General features: G+C 39.5%; 1 protein-coding gene and 1 long non-coding RNA gene across 3 annotated transcripts in view; one reads left to right on the top strand and one right to left on the bottom strand.

Annotated features, from left to right (window-relative positions):
* The window catches only part of LOC307041071 (dedicator of cytokinesis protein 3-like), a 234,822-nt gene that overhangs the window by 200,087 nt on the left and 11,998 nt on the right, over positions 1-22,737 (top strand). The window contains exons 27-46 of the mRNA XM_079684411.1: positions 3,238-3,336; positions 4,174-4,268; positions 4,682-4,757; positions 6,040-6,140; positions 6,523-6,581; positions 6,718-6,866; positions 8,538-8,623; positions 8,743-8,769; positions 9,277-9,372; positions 9,989-10,049; positions 10,214-10,307; positions 11,118-11,266; positions 11,753-11,839; positions 11,993-12,097; positions 12,461-12,602; positions 13,433-13,599; positions 13,952-14,038; positions 16,086-16,265; positions 20,780-20,863; positions 22,285-22,401. Coding sequence (XP_079540537.1) covers positions 3,238-3,336; positions 4,174-4,268; positions 4,682-4,757; positions 6,040-6,140; positions 6,523-6,581; positions 6,718-6,866; positions 8,538-8,623; positions 8,743-8,769; positions 9,277-9,372; positions 9,989-10,049; positions 10,214-10,307; positions 11,118-11,266; positions 11,753-11,839; positions 11,993-12,097; positions 12,461-12,602; positions 13,433-13,599; positions 13,952-14,038; positions 16,086-16,265; positions 20,780-20,863; positions 22,285-22,401 — 2,061 coding nt within the window. The remainder of the gene's footprint in view (positions 1-3,237; positions 3,337-4,173; positions 4,269-4,681; positions 4,758-6,039; positions 6,141-6,522; positions 6,582-6,717; positions 6,867-8,537; positions 8,624-8,742; positions 8,770-9,276; positions 9,373-9,988; positions 10,050-10,213; positions 10,308-11,117; positions 11,267-11,752; positions 11,840-11,992; positions 12,098-12,460; positions 12,603-13,432; positions 13,600-13,951; positions 14,039-16,085; positions 16,266-20,779; positions 20,864-22,284; positions 22,402-22,737) is intronic.
* The window catches only part of LOC307041074, a 28,920-nt gene continuing 17,294 nt past the window's right edge, over positions 11,112-22,737 (bottom strand). The window contains exon 3 of one of the 2 annotated variants that reach the window (XR_013808677.1): positions 11,112-11,247. This is a non-coding gene — a long non-coding RNA (uncharacterized lncRNA). Of the gene's footprint in view, positions 11,251-22,737 lie in introns of both variants that reach the window. The other variant, XR_013808678.1, reaches the window with a different exon arrangement.

The following is a 22,737-nucleotide window of genomic DNA, read 5'->3' as shown; positions in this document are numbered from 1 at the left end:
ACCAGGAGTCTAGCAGCAGGAGTCTAGTACCAGGCACCAGGAGTCTAGCAGCAGGAGTCTAGTACCAGGCACCAGGAGTCTAGTACTAGGAGTCTAGAACCAGGAGTCTAGTACCAGGAGTCTAGCACCAGGAGTCTAGCAGCAGGAGTCTAGTACCAGGCACCAGGAGTCTAGTACTAGGAGTCTAGAACCAGGAGTCTAGCACCAGGAGTCTAGCACCAGGAGTCTGGTACCAGGAGTCTAGAACTAGGAGTCTAGCACCAGGGGTCTAGTACCAGGCACCAGGAGTCTAGAACTAGGAGTCTAGAACCAGGAGTCTAGCACCAGGAGTCTAGTACCAGGAGTCAAGTACCAGGAGTCTAGCACTAGGAGTCTAGAACCAGGAGTCTAGCACTAGGAGTCTAGAACCAGGAGTCTAGCACCAGGAGTCTAGAACCAGGAGTCTAGCACTAGGAGTCTAGAACCAGGAGTCTAGAACCAGGAGTCTAGTACCAGGAGTCTAGCACCAGGAGTCTAGCACTAGGAGTCTAGAACCAGGAGTCTAGCACCTGGAGTCTAGTACCAGGAGTCTAGAACCAGGAGTCTAGCACTAGGAGTCTAGAACCAGGAGTCTAGCACTAGGAGTCTAGTACCAGGAGTCTAGTACCAGGAGTCTAGCACAATGGGAAGGGGGGTGTCCGGTGCCTTGCTCAAGGGCACCACGGCAGGGCAGGGGGTGAACTGGGACCTCTCCAAGTAGCAGTCCACACTCCATATTTAGGTCTGGTCGGGGACTTGAACCGGCGACCCTACGGCTCACAGTCCAAGCCCCTACTGACTGAGCCCCTGCACACTGCATTGTGTCCCATACTGCGTAGATTAGTAACTGCATCAGCATTTAGGTTTTTTTATATTTACAAAGTAACTATGAGTGTTAAATAAATGGAGTAAAAAGTCCAATATTCTCGTCTGAAATGTAGAATAAAATAAGTATAAAGTAGCTTTTAATGGAAATAATCAAGTAGAGTACAAATATATCAAAAAAAGTACTTAAGTGAATGTTCTTACCGCTGAATCTATCACACACTGAGGCCTCTTTTCTGCAGAATAAGTGCTTTTATATTTGCTGATAATACTTTGAGTAAGTAGCACTTTTAAGTGTGATGGAGCATTTGAACGTTATTGTCTTCGTACTTTTAAGCAATGAATATTTACTCATCCACCTCCTAACATGATCCTCAGTCTTCCTCCTCTTCCTCCTCCTCCTCTCTGTTGCACGTTGTATCACTTCCTGTTGTGCTCCTCGTCTGTTTGATGTATTTCCTGGAAAGCAGTTCATATCTTCAGTTACAGACGTGTTGTATAAATGTGTGTTTCAATGATTTCTGTTGTAGCTTCATCATCTAATTCATTGACATTGAACTCCTCTCCTCTGTGGCTGGAACTCATGCCTTGTTTTCGGGCGCTTTATCGTCCTCTTCATCGACTTTCCTAACTAACATGGGTTTGAATCCTGAGTGCCGGATAACTACAGAAAAGATCACGTTCACAATATTTCCTTTTTTAAGCTTTGTTTTGGTCGTGCATAGCTACCTCTTCCTTCCACTGACTTGCGTTACCCTGACACAAAATACAAAAAAGGCACTCATTTTATCATTTGAAGCGACATAAAATAAGATATTCTCTAGGATTGAAGATTGAACACATTTAGGAGACGAAAGTCAGACATTTCTGTTTTTCTTGTTGTTGTCAAGGAACATGGAGATATGCGTCTGAATCGCTGAGGTGTTCGTTCTGAATAATGGCTGCTTGTTATTATAATATGATGATAGTGGAAGACAGTCACAGGTGTTTGCTGGATCTGATGTCAAAGTATAATTGAATAAGGTCATATTGAGTGTGTGTGCTGCGTCATACATGGCAAGTGTGTGTGGTGAGAATATGTGTTTATTTGAAGTAGATGTGGATGTTTTAGGAGTTAGATAACGATTTGAGATCTAACCATGCGTCCCATGGAGCATTGCGTGAAGTCGAATCAGAGGCTGTTGTTTTACTGCTATGACGAATGGCACAACTAACCTTCTTGACATAAAAGCGCCATGACTTTCTGTTGTAAATATTGTAGATACAGTGGGGGGAAAAGTATCTAGTCAGCCACCAATTGTGAAAGTTCTCCCACTTAAAAAGATGAGAGAGGCCTGTCATTTTCATCCTAGGTATACCTCAACTATGAGAGACAGAATGAGAGAAAAAAATCCAGACAATCTGGTGTCCTTTGATCAGCTCTTTGGTCTCGGCCATAGTGGAGTTTGGAGTGTGACTGTTTGAGGTTGTGGACAGGTGTCTTTTATACTGATAACGAGTTCAAACAGGTTCCATTAATACAGTTAACAAGTGGAGGACAGAGGAGGCTCTGAAAGAAGAAGTTACAGGTCTGTGAGAGACAGAAATCTGGTTTGTTTGTAGGTGACCAAATACTTATTTTACCGAGGAATTGACCAATTAATTCATTAAAAATCCTACAATGTGATTTCCTGGATTCTTTCCCCATTCTGTCTCTCATAGTTGAGGTGTACCTAGGATGAAAATTACAGGCCTCTCTCATCTTTTGAAGTGGGAGAACTTGCACAATTGGTGGCTGACTAAATACTTTTTTGCCCCACTGTACATATTGATTTAGGTGCTCTTTCTATTCTTTCCCCATGGTCACCAAGACTTGAAATAACAATTTTCTGATTCCAAGAGTCGTGATTTCTCAGTGATTACATTTCAGTCTTGTTTTGTCTTTTGTACGTATGCTCTCATGTGACATGTGTGCTGATAGCTTAGCTTGTTATGAAAAATAAACATTTATATCTCTTGATTTGTGCAGCACAGGGTTCATGTTTTAAAAGCATTTTTACAAATAAAAAGCCCAGGCGTGTAAACAGGGCTTGGACCTCAGATGGTTGATCTCAGAGAACGGATGATTCTGTCTCTAAATGTCTGACTTTATCGTCCCAGAGAATAACGGTGTGTTTCTCCTCGTTGTCTTACTACTTTAAACTTCCCCACAACGGCCCTGACATGTCCCTCTGTCCTGACTCCACCCAGATGCATGGATTAAAATAAGACCATCCTTTATAGCAGAAGGCTAAAGAATAGTTTTATTTATTTTTTAAGAGCGCTTGTTACCCTGCATTCATCTCCCCCTGAATGTTTACTTCCTGCTTCCCTGTGATTGGCTCACATGGCTGTCCGCTGTGTTCCTATTGGCAGGGAGAGTACGTGTCCTGCCTGCTGTCGCTCCTCCGTCAGATGACAGACATCCACTTCCAACGACTGGTGGAAAACTTCCAGAGCAAAGATGAGCTGAAGGTACGAGAGACGGCAGCTTTTAATGAATGACATATTAAAGTAGTTAGAGTCACTTTGCAACGCTTCAGGCTGCAGCTGTTACTGCAATATGTCAACGTTTGAATACACTAAACGTCTGGGGATCTCTACTGAAGTTACTCTGAAATGCTTTACCTTCGTATCAGTATTTTTCCCTTGGACATACAAATGTGTTTTCTATAACTAAAGCATTTCAAAGCAAAGTTTACAGGGATTAAATAAATGTGTTGGGAATATTTAGTACTTAGGGTAACTCTTGTTTTTAAGGTGTTTGGTTAGTGCTGCTGTTTTTGAGATAGTAAATGTTTCTGAGTGATACATCAACTCTCTCCAATTCTAGTTATTTACTTTAACTCTTGAATGGTTTCTGTATTCCGGGGATACAATCATTAAAGAGGCTGTGTCCATGTATACAATTGGTTTAATAACACTGTGACATAGGTGTAATAAGGGTGTAATAAGAGTATAGGGTGTATTAACAGTGTAATATGGGTTTTATAACAGTCTAATAACAGTGTAATGTGGGTGTATAATAATACATGACACTCTAAAAACTCAAAGACGCTAACGTAATGGGTGTAATAACAGTTTTATGTGGAAATTAGCAATCAATAAATGTTCCTAAATATTTATATATGAATGCCCATTTAAGGGTTTGATACTACTTGTCTTTATTCTCAGGCTTTAGATGATCGGGTGTTTAATTTCAAACGTCTCCGTAAATTGACGGCCGATCCTGTTTTCATGAGTTTTGATCAAAAGATGTTTATTATTATTTACGGACACCTCCTTCTTCCTTTCCTCCTAATCTCTCTCCAGGAGTTCTTGTTGAAGATCTTGTGTGTGTTCAGAAATCTGATGAAGCTCAGCATTTTCCCTCGAGACTGGAACATCATGAGGCTGCTCACCAGCAAGTAAGACCCAATAGGAGTAATAAAAATAACACTAATGATATGACATGGTATTTATATATTCCTGGTGCTAGTAGAGAAGTAGAGATAATTACATACTAATAACTAATAATATAAATTACATAAATAATAACAGCACGGTTTTCTAAAGCAATGTTCATTTCATGTGCAGGAAAGAGAATCAAATAAATAAGAACAGATTCAGACTTTGCAGAACATACATGTGCATAGGACCTCTTTGCACTTTTAGTACTAGTATGTGTGTTTATATGTTTCTAGTTATTCTGCTTTGTAAGATGTTTTAATGATTGTTTTAACCTGAGGTTGTTTTTTAAATGTGCTATATAAATAAATAAAGACTGAGATGGAGGTGGGAAGTGTTTCACATTACATATTTCTGTGTTTGTGTTCTGCAGCATCATCCTGACCACAGCTCAGTACCTCTCTCCCGCTCTGCACAAGAACTTTACTGAAGCTGAGTTTGACTTTAAGGTACGGCACTTTAACCCTTCGATGCCCTTAGAGTGGCTGGACCCACACTCCCCCATAAGTGGGTCTAAAAGGACCTGTATTAGAATAACATGTGTTTTTATGCCATTTTTGTCATTTTGGTTCAGAAAAATCACTTGTATAATATTTAGTATTATATTTTGGTTCACACTAGAAATATTTTATATTTAATTTTTCACTATTTAGAATTTTAGAATTTGTTTTACATTTTGAAAAAAAACGTTTTGAACATATCGATTCAAAGATCTCCGCTATTCTGAGACCCTCACAGTATTCCAGTCCCTTTTCAAAACTCACCTCTACTCCTCTTGTCTACTCATAGCCCCCCCCCATCAATCCATGCCGGTTGATCAAGTTTGATAGTCCTATTTTGAGTCCTTGAAAAGCCCTATAAAAATATAATGTATTATTATTATTATTATTATTATTATTATTATTATTATTATTATACTGACAGGTTTCAGATCTTGCTGTGTAAAATAATCTTCCTGAGAGGTGTCACGTGTGATGTTGTCTGTGTGGTCTACAGTGAATGTATTCCTGACAGCAACAGGTGATAAGAATCAAAGGTTCCCAGAGGATCCCATAGGAAATGCATGCGGGTCATTTTTGACCCACTTATGGAAGCTTGGGGTAGAAATACAAAAACTACAAATTCTTAAAATTTAAATTTAAAATGTGAATGGCATGATATCCAAAACATGTTTTTGAGGAATAGCTGGAATATGAAATGATACAACATTTAATTACAAAATACTTAAGAAAACCACCTCCCCGGGTCCAAAAAGAGTTATAAGGGTTAACAATCACACAATCACACATGAAGAGAGGGGGGAGAAGCCATTCGTTTTACCAGTAATACTACATGATATGTAAAAAAGCACTCTGCAACACTACAATTAAGAGTCATGCATTTAAAAGAATACAGAAAGTAAGTAAGGCCCATTTCAGAATCATACATATCATATGATTGTGATGCATTTATATGTTCATCCCTTCAGTGTTGCACTTGGTAAAGGTGGGCTGTATTTGAATGGTCCTATATACTGCTGGGTAGCTCAACCTATTATAACCACATTTGGACTGGCAATCAGCTGTTAGTTTGCCGTTGTGCATTCTAGCTGTAGTCTCTTTCGCCTTACATATAATGTTGAAAATGTCTTTTACTTAATTTCTCTATTTTAATTTTGCACCACGTTATATTGAAGAAACAAAAGCTGTGGAGTGCACAGGAAGAAATATAAAATGATATTTATTTGTGCAGGTGTGGAACTCCTACTTCAGTCTGGCGGTGCTCTACATCAACCAGCCCAGTTTACAGCTGGAGACTCTGATTCCTGCCAAGAGGAAGAAGGTGCTAGACAAGTAAGAACACACACACACACACACACACACACACACACACACACACACACACACACACACACACACACACACTACACCCAACTGGGGGAAATATTGTCATTGACTAAATAAAAAAGTGATATCCTTCAAGAAGAACTAAACTGAGCAATATTTAATTTTTAGAAATCAGTTTAAACACCTAAAACATTTAAAGTAATATATATAGTTTCCTGGATTCATCTTACCGCTGCATTTATGCTGATTAAAGATTATTTTTAAAGACTTTATTTAGCTTCAGAAGGTGGAGAATTTCCTCAACTCAACAAGAAATACTTAATTCTTTAGAGAATTAGCACAGAAATACATTTACAATAATAATAAATGAATGTGTGATTGTGTGCAGGTACGGAGACATGAGAGTGATGATGACCTACGAGCTGTTCAGCATGTGGCAGAACCTTGGTAGGATTTACTCTTTTTATTTAAACAGTATAAATAAAACAAGAGAAGGAAAGAAAGCCCCTCAAAGCCCCTTTCTGTCCTGATATGGATCACTGGCCGCAGACAGGTAGATATGTGTTTTCTGGTTGATCTGCAGGAGAGAATAAGATCCACTTCATCCCCGGGATGATCGGGCCGTTCCTGGGAGTGACCTTGGTTCCTCAGCTGGAGGTCAGGAACATCATGATCCCAATCTTCCACGACATGATGGACTGGGAGCAGCGCAAGAACGGGAACTTCAAGCAGGTCTGGGAAAACACCTCTTTCACATCAACTGGAGATGAACTGTAGACACAGATGTATTCATTTTAAAGGTCCTATATTGTAAAAAGAAAGTGAAATGTCCGGGTCTGTTTGGATCACTAATTATGTAAAGGTGCAATATAAATACCTTGAAAGTCTCATAATGCTATGTTCCAAAACCTTACTTTTAAAGGAGACATCAAGACTGTATTCATCTAAATCAGTGGTTCCCAACCTGGGGGGAATTATTATTATTTTTACATATAATTGTAAAGCAATACATGATCGTAACTAAAAGACTCGTCTCTACATTAGAATAAAATATAAACAATTATTGATTAATTAATTTGAATAAAAATTCAAGTTAGTATTAAAGGCATAAAAAGACAGAAATGTATAATTCTTTCTTTAATAGAAATGTTTCTTCTGCCCGTAAAGTTTCCAAACCAGGCTTATCTGGATAAGTGCATTTCTAAAACATAGTCATCGTCCATGCCGGTTTCAGTTTGATTATTTGTCACAGTTGCTCCGATCAGATCGGCCTCCTCCATTTTGTAGATTATTTAGGACTTTTGAATCCACATAAACACATCGGCAGAATCCGGTTTACTTTGAGCATGTGTTTTAAACAGTTTAATCCCTTTGTGAATTGTTTCCACTTGCGCCGTCCTTTAATTTCTTCATACAGCGGGAATCCAAATGAATGAATCCTGAGTCCAGTAACCATCAGAGTCACTCCAATAGTGCTCCTTAGTTACGCTTTCATCCTCCTTTAACTAAATACTTCACATTCATCCACTTGGTGGAAGTAGTTCTAGCATTTTGAGACTTTTAATTACCGCAGCTTCAAACAGGAGTCATTTGGGGGGGCTCTTGGGAAAAAAGGTTGGGAACCCCTGATCTAAATTATATCATTTGTAGAAAATGTTGAAAAGTGCCGCTACAGTCACATTCTGGCTGTAATGGAGAGTTTAAATTACTGTATTTTTATGCATGATTTATGTTAAATAAAGAAATAAAGTAAGAAAACAAAATCAGGAAATTAAGAACAAATCTTGGAATTTAGGAGAAATCGGGCAATCTAAGAAATATGTAGACGAAGAGACAAAGTTTGTAAAAGAAACACGTATTTTCCAGGAAGACGATTTGACCAGTGCGTGAAACAGATGGTGTTCTCCCTGCAGTGTTTCTCCATCTCTTCATCTCTTTATGTGTTGTGCACATACTTGCCAACCTTTAGACCTCAGAAATCGGGAGCATTTCAAAATGGAAAATTTCGGGGGGGGGGGGGGGGTGCTAGTGGATCGCCGGAGCTGTTAGATTAACATTAACATGCTTATTGTAGTTGTAAGTGCACTGCCTTGCGGCCGGTAGCACCGTCCTTGATGGAGCATATGTGTGGGCAGGAAAGGAGTGAGCAGAGAGTAGTTGTCGATTCTTGTTCTGTTTTCTGTGAATATCTGCCTCACCCTCTCAGACTTTGAGTTGAGCGCGCTACTAAAGAGACGTGTTACCATGGAAACCAAACAATGCTATAGCTGTATTAAAGTCCGAGTGGAAACAGTCGTGTGTAAATCTGATTTTGTCAGAAATCGGGAGAAATATGACCCCGGTAGGAAATCGGGAGTCTCCCGCGAAAATCGGGAGGGTTGACAAGTATGGTTGTGCATGCAGGTGGAGGCGGAGCTGATCGATAAACTGGACAGTTTGGTGTCTGAGGGGAAAGGAGACGAGAACTACAGAGAGCTCTTCGGTCTACTGTAAGACACAAACAACAACAAACAACAACAAACAACAAGTCGTCTAACCTTGTTTCTAACTCTGCTTCTAACTCTGCTTCTAACTCTGCTGCTGTGTTTGCTTTGTGCTGCGGGATTAGAACGCAGCTGTTTGGGCCGTACCCCAGGTATGACGTTTCATTAACTACTCACATCTGCTCTTGTATGCTTTCTAATAATCATACACGTGTCATTCCCAGACAACACGAAGGTAACACCTGCATGGATCTCTTATAAACAAGTCTGATAGAGCTGGGAAAAGATCTCCTTGTGTGTCTTCTTTGACTTTGTCCGTCTCTTTTTTCTGCATGAATGTTAAGAAAAGCATCCATTAGTCCTTCATCAGTGAGCAGGCTGAAACCGTGATGTCATTAAATACTCAAATCTGCTCACCTTTTATTCATCATTTGTTGGAACATAACTAAGTTAACTTACAGTATGGACCCACTTGTACTTGTACTTATAATCTGTGTTTCAAAAAGGTTTTTCTCATCACAGCGTAAAAGCATATCTCTTAAATTTCACAAATTAAATGAATTTTTTTTATCTAATTTTTTTTATCTAAGTTTTTTTATCAAAACATTTTATCACGTTTTTTTAATCTAATTTTTTTGAACGTTTTTATTTTGTTGCAGCCTGCTGGAGAAGATCGAGCAGGAGACGTGGAGAGAGACGGGGATCTCCTTCGTCACCTCCGTCACACGACTGATGGAGAGACTGCTGGACTACAGGTGACACACACACACACACACACACACACACACACACACACACACACACACACACACACACACACACACACACAGTCATGCATAGATTCAAATGTCAGGGAGGCGTGTGGTACAGTGGGTTGTGCGTTGGTGTTGGGATCAGGGGAGCTCAGGTTCAAACCCCACTGCAGTCAGCATGTCGTTGTGTCCCTGAGACACTTCACCCCAAAGTGCTCCTGTGGGGATTGTCCACAGTATTGAGTATGGAAGTCGCTGTAATGTAAATAAACAGAACTTATGATTTGTTTTCCAGTGAAAAGACTGCATGTATATAAATGGACGTAGTGTCATATATTTCATTAGATTTTAGTAATATTTGGATGTTATTGTTGACAACTTGTTATTTTGCAAGATATTTTTTTTAACTGACATCAATTACAGCTCCCTGAGGCTCTGACAGTTACAGTGACTCATGGGATATGTTGTTCTTAATACTAACAGAGCAATCTCACATACAGAGACACTAAAACTATCCTATGAAGTACCATAGAAATGTCATCACTTCTGAATATTAAGAAAGCATATTGAGTTCCAGAGACTACTCGCTATTATTTAAACGTTTCTATTTTGTCTTCAGAGACTGCATGAAGGGAGATGAGACGGAAAACAAGAAGATCGGCTGCACTGTAAACCTCCTGGTAAGATTCATATTTCACTCACAAACCTTCTGAATCTCCCTGTAACCCCTTAAGTGTTTATTAAAAACATCTCTATGCTGGAGATATGGAGATTTAATTCCCAACATTTGATTCAGAGTATTCTATATTTGCAAAACGCTTCTCTGTCTTTTGCATCTCCGCAGAATTTCTACAAGTCGGACATCAACAAGGAGGAGATGTACATCCGTTACATCCACAAGCTGTGTGACATGCATCTGCAGGCAGAGAACTACACGGGTGAGAGACACACACACACACACACACACACACACACACACACACACACACACACACACACACACACACACACACACACACACACACACACACACACACACACACACACACACACACACACCATGTTTACATTACTTCATGGGACATTACATTGACTTACATGCATTTCCTGGAGACGTACCCTAACCCTAACCAAGTCTTCACCCTAAAATTAATGATTCCCCTTATGGGGACCTTCATTTTGTCCCCATAAGGGAGGTGAGTCCCCACACGTGACTGTGTAAACAGATGTAGGTCCCCACAAGGACAGTAATATGAGGTCACACACACACACAAACAGAAATGGACCCAGCCATAACGAAATGTAATAACAGTTATATATATATATTTCTCCGTTCAAACATCTCAAATCAAACGCATTCTGTATATAACTGATGGCATTAAATCCAAGTTACTGAATGCATTTTACATCATTTGGATATTGCATTTCATGAGTTCATTGCATAGTGTGTGTGTTCAAAATATAAGATATTTTGCACGCAGTGACTGGAACACCAGCGGTCCGTATTTGTCCGTAATGTCGTCCAGGATGGAGAATAAACACACACACACACACACACACACACACACACACACACACACACACACACACACACACACACACACACACACACACACACACACACACACACACACACACACACACACACACACACACACACACACACACACACACACACACACACACACACACACACACACACACACACACACACACACACAAAGTGAAGTATGTCTGTCTCTCCACAGAGGCTGGGTTCACGCTGCTTCTCTACTGGGAGCTGCTGCACTGGGACGAGCGTCCTCTGAAGGACTTCCTGCATTATCCCGCTCAGACGGAGTGGCATCGTAAGGAAGGGCTCTGCAGGAAGGTCGTCCACTACTTCAACAAGGGCAAGGTGAGGAGGGGAGGAAACAAGAACACACACACATAGATATTAACTCAAATCAAATCAAAATGTATGAAAGCCCCAAATCACACAAAAAAGCCTCAAAGGGCTGTACAAAGCAAAGACAAAAACAAAATACAAACGTCATACCTTATATCAGGCTAACAACCAAAACCACATTCAGGGACCCATTGACTTTCATACTAGGGAACAGGAAGTGCTAAATTGCTGAGTAAAATCAGGGTTTTAGGACTTGTTCCTGCACCTCACAATGTTCATTTTTTGTTGGTACTGATTAAGTGTGTGTGTGTGTGTGTGTGTGTGTGTGTGTGTGTGTGTGTGTGTGTGTGTGTGTGTGTGTGTGTGTGTGTGTGTGTGTGTGTGTGTGTGTGTGTGTGTGTGTGTGTGTGTGTGTGTGTGTGTGTGTGTGTGTGTGTGTGTGTGTGTGTGTGTGTGTGTGTGTGTGTGTGTGTGTGTGTGTGTGTGTGTGTGCAGTGTTGGGAGTTTGGTATCCCTCTGTGCAGGGAGCTGGCCTTCCAATATGAAACTCTGTACGACTACCAGAGTCTCAGCTGGATACGGGTGAGCTTTTATTCTTTTTAATCAGCATCAACACACTCCTCATATATCTGTAAGACATTATTAATATATCTTCTGTTGTGTGTGTGTGTGTGTGTGTGTGTGTGTGTGTGTGTGTGTGTGCGTGTGTGTGTGTGTGTGTGTGTGTGTGTTTAGAAAATGGAGGCAGCGTACTATGACAACATTATGGAGCAGCAGCGTCTGGAGCCGGAGTTTTTCCGGGTCGGATTCTACGGCAGGAAGTTCCCCTTCTTCCTCAGAGTGAGTTTGAAAGTGCATCTTCTAGTCTCGTTGTAGCTTCTTCTAAATGCTTACCAATGCAAGTTCAAATCTATAAAGGTGTTTGGAGAGAAGCCTTAAAAGGATAGCAAGGTTAAGTGCAGATAATGCTATAAATGCAGCGTGTATTTAAACTGATGTAGATAGTGTCTTCACTTCCACAGCAGTGCTTTGCTTAGCTTCCTGCTGGTAATCCTGTCTGTTTCTACAAACTGCATATAATATGGAGAAGTACCTCATACAAACCTGAAGTATAATCCACACTGTCCCTTTAAAATAGTTTTCTAGCTTGCTAGATGAGCAGAGCTGTTTTCTGATTTGAGCATTTTGATTCCTCCGCACCAGAACAAAGAGTTTGTTTGTCGCGGACATGACTACGAGAGGCTAGAGGCCTTCCAGCAAAGAATGCTGGGAGAATTCCCACAAGCCATTGCGATGCAGCATCCCAACCAACCGGACGAGGCCATCCTGCAGTGTGACGCCCAGTGTATCCTTCAGTCTGCAGGATCAATGAGTGATTATTGATCTGTCAAATCTCCATACTCTTTACTTACGTACTTTGCCTACTGTAAAAAATATGGTTTTGAACATTTTAAAACACCTTATTTCACATGACTTCACGTCACCACCGCTAAGCTAAAGGACGCTAATGTTGGGCTATAAAGGAACTACAGCACGGTCACATGACTTCACGTCACCACCGCTAAGCTAAAGGACGCTAATGTTGGGCTATAAAGGAACTACAGCACGGTCACATGACTTCACGTCACCACCGCTAAGCTAAAGGTGGCTAATGTTGGGCTATAAAGGAACTACAGCACGGTCACATGACTTCACGTCACCACCGCTAAGCTAAAGGTGGCTAATGTTGGGCTGTAAAGGAACTACAACACGGTCACATGACTTCACGTCACCACCGCTAAGCTAAAGGAGGCTAATGTTGGGCTGTAAAGGAACTACAGCACGGTCACATGACTTCACGTCACCACCGCTAAGCTAAAGGTGGCTAATGTTGGGCTATAAAGGAACTACAGCACGGTCACATGACTTCACGTCACCACCGCTAAGCTAAAGATGGCTAATGTTGGGCTATAAAGGAACTACAGCACGGTCACATGACTTCACGTCACCACGGCTAAGCTAAAGGAGGCTAATGTAAAGGAGGCACGTACTTGAAGTAGAAGATCCGTGCAAACACACATAGAACATGACATTTGTTTGGTGCGAGAAATATCCATTTAAAACTAGACCTGTCAGACCCTGTTTTTCTTCCACAGTGCCTCCTTTCCTTTAGATATCCCTTGACTCTGACCTCAGACCTGCAGATCTACGCTGTGTCTGCGGTGCCGGACAGCCTGGGCGTGCTGCAGATGGACCGCGTCCCCGACCGCATCAAGAGCTTCTACCGGGTCAACAACGTGCTGCGCTTCAGATACGATCGGCCCTTCCACAAAGGCTCCAAGGACAGAGACAACGAGTTCAAGGTGAGCGGGGAAAAGACACTTATGGATAGAAAATGCAGGTTTCAGCCTTTGCAGACCATTTACATGCACTAAAACCTATAGGACACACTACAGGGGAGGGAAACCCCCAAAAAGCAGAATAGGGCCTCTTTAAAATGCTTTAATATGAACCCAATAAGTGTGCAAGAATGCAAGAGCATTAACTTTTAATTAGACAAACCTTTCTTAAACCTTTTTAAATCATTGTGAATGTATTTTATTGGCCGAGGTGCAGCTCGTTCCACCTTTAGGAGACATTTATTGCATAAAACACTGGATAAATCTCCTGAGTGTGGATTTAGGACTTCCTGTCTGACTTCTCGTTGTGTTTCAGAGTCTCTGGATCGAGAGGACGACTCTGATCCTGACTCACCCTCTGCCCGGGATCTCACGCTGGTTCGAGGTGGAGAAGAGGGAGCTGGTGAGTAAAAACATCTTCACTCTAAACGGTAGAAACATTTCCACTGTTACGTTCCCTCCTGGTCTAGGTCAGTATTTCTCAAACTTTTTCATACCAAAGACCACTTAACCTATAAAAAAACTATCGCGGACCACCTAACTCCACAAATATCCAAAAACACATTTTTTTTCTAGAACAGATTACAAATCGCCTGAAAATGGTACAAACAAGTGGCAACATGAGTGACGAAGGTGTCTCGCTGGGCTATATCATGGAATCGAAAGTGAAACTTAAGCTCGCTCCATTGCGTAGATATTCCCGGGAGAGTGTGGAAAACTTAAATACATTTATTTATTTCAAATGTGAAATTTTACCAATATACTCACGGACCACTAGAGGGCGCTCACGGACCACACTTTGAGAGGCACTGGGGACAGAGGGAAGTAGCAAAATATAAAAATAACCGGGATAGAAAAGAAAGAGAGAGGAAACTGATTCGGCAACTTAGTTGATAATGTTTAATTGTTCGTAAAAAAGAAGAAGGCAGCCGGTTTACAAAGCAAACTTAAGATGAATAAACTAAGAACAACTCTCTTATAAAAGAAAGTGACTAAAGTAATCACAACACAAAGATAACCTGGAGCACATCTCCTTGCAATAAACAGGTTGAACTAGCAGGCCTCACACAGAGACACCACACTACACATGCTGCAGGAAATGAAAGGAATAAAAGAAGGTTAGAAAAGTGTCAAAAGAACTATCATTTCACGGGAAGACTAGGGGTAGAGGAATGTGAGAATATGGTTCGAGATATTTCCATCAGGAACAAACTCCCAGAAACCTGCAGGTCCGCTGTGACTCTCAATACTTTTGGCGGCGCCAGAGTATTTGTGTTGGGTAATCTATGGTAGGGCTAACCCGTACAGTGGGGGGGTTCAAGTCAGTATTTGTAATGTAATTACACACACGCTCCCCTTGACAGCGAAACGCCACGCGTGAGGTTTAGATTATTTCCCTGTCTCAATCCAAATTGAACTGTATGAAATAAAAAGGCACATTTGTATTGTAGTAAATAAAAAGGGCGACCTGGAGCCAATCCTGCAATTTCCCCACAGGTGAAAGAGTTGACATGCTGAAAACCCAACCCCTGCAGGGGGGTCTGGGGGGATTGTCCCCCAGGAGATTTTTTGAAATATTAACATAAAATACACATTCTGGTGCTCTCTTGAGAAGAAACATAAATAAATCTATTACTCCACGACATATTTAAAAAAATGAATGCCATTTTAGTTTTGTGTTACTTTGTTCTGAAAGCTGAACCTGCTGCTCCTCACAGAGAGAAGAGGGAAGAGGCTGTGAGTTACTTTACTTTGTGGATAAGGGTGGATAGCCCACATTGTTCTGTGTGTCAAAATGAAAGACAGCCCACACACCTATCAATCATCAAACCGTGGGGTCTTATTTCATTACGTGTTGATTTCTATCAGCACGTAATGTTGTATCGATGTATATAGAGATGCACTACAGAAAAAGTATTCTCCGTCGGGACTTCCTGCAACAACACCACGCCGTTATCTCGATTCTGATTGGCCAGAAGACATTATCAAAGATGTTCTATTGAGAAGACGATCACTACCTGACAAAAGTTTTCAAAACCGTTTCTAGTCTTCTGTATTTCCAGACAAGTGGCTACTGAAATCAATCTGACTAACTGCTGTCTGTGTGATTTACTCCGCGCGAGTTGGCGGACTTTATTTAGCTTACTTTAACATCATTGTTCATGGTGGGGCTAAGCCATTTCTTGGTATGGGTGTAGCCTACCCCAGCCATACCCTGGCGCCCCACTTTTAAATCCAGGCTGAAGACTTTTCTTTATTTGCTTTTAATTGAACTATTCACATCTCACACTGCACTGTAACGTTTATTCGTGTACCTGTGTTATTCATGTTTTATTATCTTTGCTTTTTAATGTTTCTAATGTGTTTTATGCTTTTAGTGTCTTTCCTAAACCTGCCTTGCCTTGCTCTCGGTGTGTGTTGATGGTTCCTCCTGTGGTTCTGCCTCTCAGGTGGAGGTGAGTCCACTGGAGAACGCCCTCTCTGTGGTGGAGAATAAGAACCAGGAGCTGCGGACTCTGATCAGTCAGTACCAACACAAGCAGCTCCACGGGAACATCAACCTGCTGAGCATGACTCTGAACGGGGTGATCGACGCCGCCGTGAACGGAGGCATCGCCCGCTACCAAGAGGTCAGATAACAACCCTTTAGTACATACATCCTTTACTCAAGGAGAAGTACAGATACTCGTGTTTAAAATACTCTGGTGAAAGTAGAAGTACTAAACTTCTTTACTCAAGTCAAAGTAAAGAGGCTTTGAAATGTACTTCAGTAAAAAGTACCCATAACTAGCAGCTGTTTTAAAGAGTACCTGACCTCCCTTTATATTAATAGAACAATAATGTCATTGTTAGCTAATGAATGTTTCCATGGTGACCAACGGCAACATGACAACGTTTCCATTGGTCCCTCTTCTTTAGAGAAGACCAGGAAATGATGGATACACGGATCGTGTTCAAATCAATAGGCACGCAATGACTCTAAATAATAATGATCACGCCACCAAACACACATTCAGACTAAAGGAACCAGCCTGTTTGGGAAATGAGAGAAGTAGAAAGTACAGGTATTTGAGTTCAACATGTAAGAAGTAGAAAGTACAGGTATTTGAGTTCAACATGTAAGAAGTAGAAAGTACAGGTATTTGAGTTCAACATGTAAGAAGTAGAAAGTACAGGTATTTGAGTTCAACATGTAAGAAGTAGAAAGTACAGGTATTTGAGTTCAACATGTAAGAAGTAGAAAGTACAGGTATTTGAGTTCAACATATAAGAAGTAGAAAGTACAGGTATTTGTGTTCAACATGTAAGAAGTAGAAAGTACAGGTATTTGAGTTCAACATGTAAGAAGTAGAAAGTACAGGTATTTGAGTTCAACATGTGAGAAGTAGAAAGTACAGGTATTTGTGTTCAACATGTAAGAAGTAGAAAGTACAGGTATTTGTGTTCAACATGTGAGAAGTAGAAAGTACAGGTATTTGAGTTCAACATGTGAGAAGTAGAAAGTACAGGTATTTGTGTTCAACATGTAAGAAGTAGAAAGTACAGGTATTTGGGTTCAACATGTGAGAAGTAGAAAGTACAGGTATTTGGGTTCAACATGTAAGAAGTAGAAAGTACAGGTATTTGAGTTCAACATGTGAGAAGTAGAAAGTACAGGTATTTGAGTTCAACATGTGAGAAGTAGAAAGTACAGGTATTTGAGTTCAACATGTAAGAAGTAGAAAGTACAGGTATTTGAGTTCAACATGTAAGAAGTAGAAAGTACAGGTATTTGTGTTCAACATGTAAGAAGTAGAAAGTACAGGTATTTGTGTTCAACATGTAAGAAGTAGAAAGTACAGGTATTTGTGTTCAACATGTGAGAAGTAGAAAGTACAGGTATTTGGGTTCAACATGTAAGAAGTAGAAAGTACAGGTATTTGAGTTCAACATGTGAGAAGTAGAAAGTACAGGTATTTGAGTTCAACATGTGAGAAGTAGAAAGTACAGGTATTTGAGTTCAACATGTAAGAAGTAGAAAGTACAGGTATTTGAGTTCAACATGTAAGAAGTAGAAAGTACAGGTATTTGAGTTCAACATGTAAGAAGTAGAAAGTACAGGTATTTGAGTTCAACATGTAAGAAGTAGAAAGTACAGGTATTTGGGTTCAACATGTAAGAAGTAGAAAGTACAGGTATTTGTGTTCAACATGTAAGAAGTAGAAAGTACAGGTATTTGAGTTCAACATGTAAGAAGTAGAAAGTACAGGTATTTGTGTTCAACATGTAAGAAGTAGAAAGTACAGGTATTTGTGTTCAACATGTAAGAAGTAGAAAGTACAGGTATTTGAGTTCAACATGTAAGAAGTAGAAAGTACAGGTATTTGTGTTCAACATGTAAGAAGTAGAAAGTACAGGTATTTGTGTTCAACATGTAAGAAGTAGAAAGTACAGGTATTTGTGTTCAACATGTAAGAAGTAGAAAGTACAGGTATTTGAGTTCAACATGTGAGAAGTAGAAAGTACAGGTATTTGTGTTCAACATGTAAGAAGTAGAAAGTACAGGTATTTGAGTTCAACATGTAAGAAGTAGAAAGTACAGGTATTTGTGTTCAACATGTAAGAAGTAGAAAGTACAGGTATTTGAGTTCAACATGAGAGAAGTAGAAAGTACAGGTATTTGTGTTCAACATGTGAGAAGTAGAAAGTACAGGTATTTGTGTTCAACATGTAAGAAGTAGAAAGTACAGGTATTTGAGTTCAACATGTAAGAAGTAGAAAGTACAGGTATTTGAGTTCAACATGTAAGAAGTAGAAAGTACAGGTATTTGAGTTCAACATGTGAGAAGTAGAAAGTACAGGTATTTGTGTTCAACATGTAAGAAGTAGAAAGTACAGGTATTTGAGTTCAACATGTAAGAAGTAGAAAGTACAGGTATTTGTGTTCAACATGTGAGAAGTAGAAAGTACAGGTATTTGTGTTCAACATGTAAGAAGTAGAAAGTACAGGTATTTGAGTTCAACATGTAAGAAGTAGAAAGTACAGGTATTTGAGTTCAACATGTAAGAAGTAGAAAGTACAGGTATTTGTGTTCAACATGTGAGAAGTAGAAAGTACAGGTATTTGTGTTCAACATGTAAGAAGTAGAAAGTACAGGTATTAGTGTTCAACATCTAAGAAGTAGAAAGTACAGGTATTTGTGTTCAACATGTAAGAAGTAGAAAGTACAGGTATTTGTGTTCAACATGTAAGAAGTAGAAAGTACAGGTATTTGAGTTCAACATGTAAGAAGTAGAAAGTACAGGTATTTGAGTTCAACATGTAAGAAGTAGAAAGTACAGGTATTTGGGTTCAACATGTAAGAAGTAGAAAGTACAGGTATTTGAGTTCAACATGTAAGAAGTAGAAAGTTCAGGTATTTGAGTTCAACATGTAAGAAGTAGAAAGTACAGGTATTTGTGTGAAAAGTGTAAGAAGTCAAAGTAAAAAAAAATAAGTAGTGGAGTAAAGTACTGATACCAGAAACATGTACTGAAGTACAGTAACAAAGTATTTGTACTCCACTACTTCCCACCTCTGACTTTAGCTCAGGTTATCAGTGTTTTTAAGATGGTGTTAATTCAACATGTTTATTTTCTACTTTTGTTAATGCTGTGTTATTGCTATTGAGATGTTGACATTTTGGATTGTTTATTTCTAGTCTTTTAATTTTTGATGTACAATGCCATGTCTTTTTATGCGGCTGCAACACAAACGTTTCCCAACTTGGTATCAATGAAGCACTTCTTATCTTAAACCTGTGATAGCACATGCTAACAGAAACACGAAAGTGAGAATAAACTCTGATCTTAAATTATTTTTCTCTTCTGATTATGACTTAAAAACAGGATCATCTTTCTAAATTCCTTCAAAAATATACACTGTATATCTGTGGAACAATTGGTTTTCAAGTAAGATTTAAAAAATACGTTATAAGAACAGGTTTTGCCAGGATAGTCTTTCTAAATCCTATATATTATTTTATCTTTGAAACTTTTGAAATAAAAAGTCTAAAAGGAGAGAACATTTCAGATCAGCATCAAATATATTCCTCAGGTCAAAGAGTATTATTATTTTTACATAGAAAACATAACATGGTTCACAGTGAAAGCTTTGATGGAAGTGTGTCGCTATATTTGGGTACAAAGACTCTTTAGTGGAAGAGTCAAGATCTGTAAGAACATGTTTTTGTTTCATCCCCCGATCCACAGGTTAGAATGGATTTAGAATTTATAATGAAAATGTATTTATTTGTTTATTTGTTTATTCCACAAATGGCAGTTCTTTTAAAACAAAACATGTTCACTTATACTGGTTGTTTTTATGTTTTTATAGCGCATGGTGGAAATGAGCAGGGAGAAGAAAGTCTTATTTTACCTGCCCCTTCTTAAACAAAAACAAAAATGAAATAACCATAAAAAAGTCAAATCAAAGCAGAATTATTTCAGTCTCAGTTCTTACAAATACTGAAACATAAAACCAGAACACAATCAAAAGCCAACTTCATACTGTCTAATTACCCTTTCTTTATACATTTTCTTAAACATAAAAATGTTCTTCCAGCCTTTAAATCATTCGGCAAAGAATTCCACTTCTTTACGCCAAGAGACAAATCTGCTTTCAAGTAGTCCGTGCAAACTGATGCTCAACACCTATCACTCATCAAACCGTGGGATCTTATTTCATTACGCGTTGATTTCTATCAACACGTAATGTTGTATGGATGTCTATAGAGATGTACTACAGCAAAAGTATTCTCCGTCAGGACTTCCTGTAGCAACACCACGCTGTTATCTTGATTCTGATTGGCCAGAAGACATTATCAAAGATGTTCTATTGAGAAGACGATCACTACGTGACAAAAGTTTTCAAAACCGTTTCTAGTCTTCGGTATTTCCAGACAAGAGGCTACTGAAATCAATCTGACTAACTGCTGTCTGTGTGATTTACTCCGCGCGAGTTGGCGGACTTTATTTTGCTAACTTTAACATCATTGTTCATGGTGGGGCTAAGCCAGTACTTCTATTAGCAATAGCATTCGTGCCCCAATATTAAAGGTGAATGAACCGTTTATGAGTTCCGTGATAAAGTTTTAAAGCTGCGTGTTCTTTCCTTTATCGCCAGGCTTTCTTTGATAAGGAGTACATCACCAGCCATCCTGAAGACACCGAGAAGATCACACAGCTCAAAGACCTGATGCAGGAGCAGGTGAACGTTTAACACACTCAACTGTACTCACGGCACTTTGGATAGATCGTGAAGTCAGGGCTCAATTCATGCTGTGAGGAATAAAGGAAATACAATGCATATAAAGTAAGGCTTTGGTCACTGAAAGGAAGTAAATATACGTACAGGAGAGTTTATACTTTTCTAAAAACTCTCCTGTACTTATGTTCTTCCTTTTTATTGTCCAAAGGCTTTAAATACAGCGGAGGAAATACACGTTTGATCCCTTGCTGATTTTGTTAGTTTGCCCACTTACAAAGAAATGAACAGTCTATCATTTTAATGGTAGGTTTATTTTAACAGTGAGAAAGAATATCAACAAGAAAATCCAGAAATTGACATTAAATCAAATACTCATGTCCCACAGTTAAATGCAAACACATAGTTATCTTTTATATTTGGATTTTCCTTTTGATATTCTCTCTCTCATTAGTCAGATAAACCGACCATTACAATGATAGACTGTTCATTTCTTTCTAAGTGGGTGCATTAACAAAATGAGCAAGAGATCAAATACTTATTTCCTCCACTGTGTATATATATATTTAAGCAATAGCTCACGACAGGCCGTGGTATATGCTCATTATATCACAGCTAAGGGGCGTGGTTCGGTATACTGTTTTTCGTAGACGCGGAGGGATACTGACTTGTTGTGAAAAGTAACTTACAATTCTACCCATGGTATACGCTCAGTATATCACGGCTAAGAACCAATCAGATTGCTTGTTTTGACTTGTCCGTTTTATAAATATATATATATATAATAAAGTAAGCCTGTGGACACTGAAAGGAAGTAAATATAGGTAGGAGAGTGTTAAAGGATTACAAATGATCTTTTTGCAGAATGAAAGTGTCATGGATCCGAAACCTTAGAAACTCAAGACATATAAGAAGATAGAAACCCAGACACACTGCTGACTGAAGGAATTATGATATTGTTGTTCAGCAGTATAAGAGACAGAATACTTGTGTCAAGCGACCAAGAGTGTGTGTGTCTAAAGAATAACAGAATCTCACAGGTTTTATAAACTTCTTTTTAGTTTACATCACATGTTAGACGCTTTTATGCAAAGTGGGCAATCCCCACAGGAGCACTTTGGGGTGAAGTGTCTCAGGGACACAACGACATGCTGACTGCAGTGGGGTTTGAACCTGTGACCCCCTGATCCCAACACCAACGCACTAGCCACTGCGCCACACGCCTCCCATACAGCACTATACCTGTGGACCTTTTCCAATCACATGTTACAAGACCGTCAATAACAACAACAACATGCTGCAGACAGACATGTGTGCAAAGGTCTCTTTAGAGAGACTGAAGGATGAAACTCATGAGCATGTCTAACAACACATGATAATATAGATGAGTATTTCCCACTGATATTTGATATATTTCCCCTCAGGTTCACATCCTGGGGGTCGGCCTGGCGGTGCACGAGAAACTGGTGCACCCAGAAATGCGTCCCCTGCACAAAAAGCTGATCGATCAGTTCCAGATGATGAGAAGCAGCCTCTGCCAAGTGAGTTGGAACATAAACTGCATTTAATATAATAATTATATATCATATAATACTCTTGTTCTTGTTCTTGAGTAAAAGTAGAAGTACTCAGATCTTGTTCTTGAGTAAAAGTAGAAGTACTCAGATCTTGTTCTTGAGTAAAAGTAGAAGTACTCAGATCTTGTTCTTGAGTAAAAGTAGAAGTACTCAGATCTTGTTCTTGAGTAAAAGTAGAAGTACTCAGATCTTGTACTTTAGTAAAAGTAGAAGTACTCAGATCTTGAGTAAAAGTAGAAGTACTCAGGTCTTGTACTTGAGTGAAAGTAGAAGTACTCAGGTCTTGTACTTGAGTAAAAG

The sequence above is a fragment of the Notothenia rossii genome (genome assembly GCF_949606895.1).
Source record: "Notothenia rossii genome assembly, chromosome: 5".
Lineage (NCBI taxonomy): Eukaryota > Metazoa > Chordata > Actinopteri > Perciformes > Nototheniidae > Notothenia > Notothenia rossii.
The sequence above is the reverse complement of the archived record's forward strand: the minus strand, read 5'-3'. Positions and strand labels throughout refer to the sequence as shown.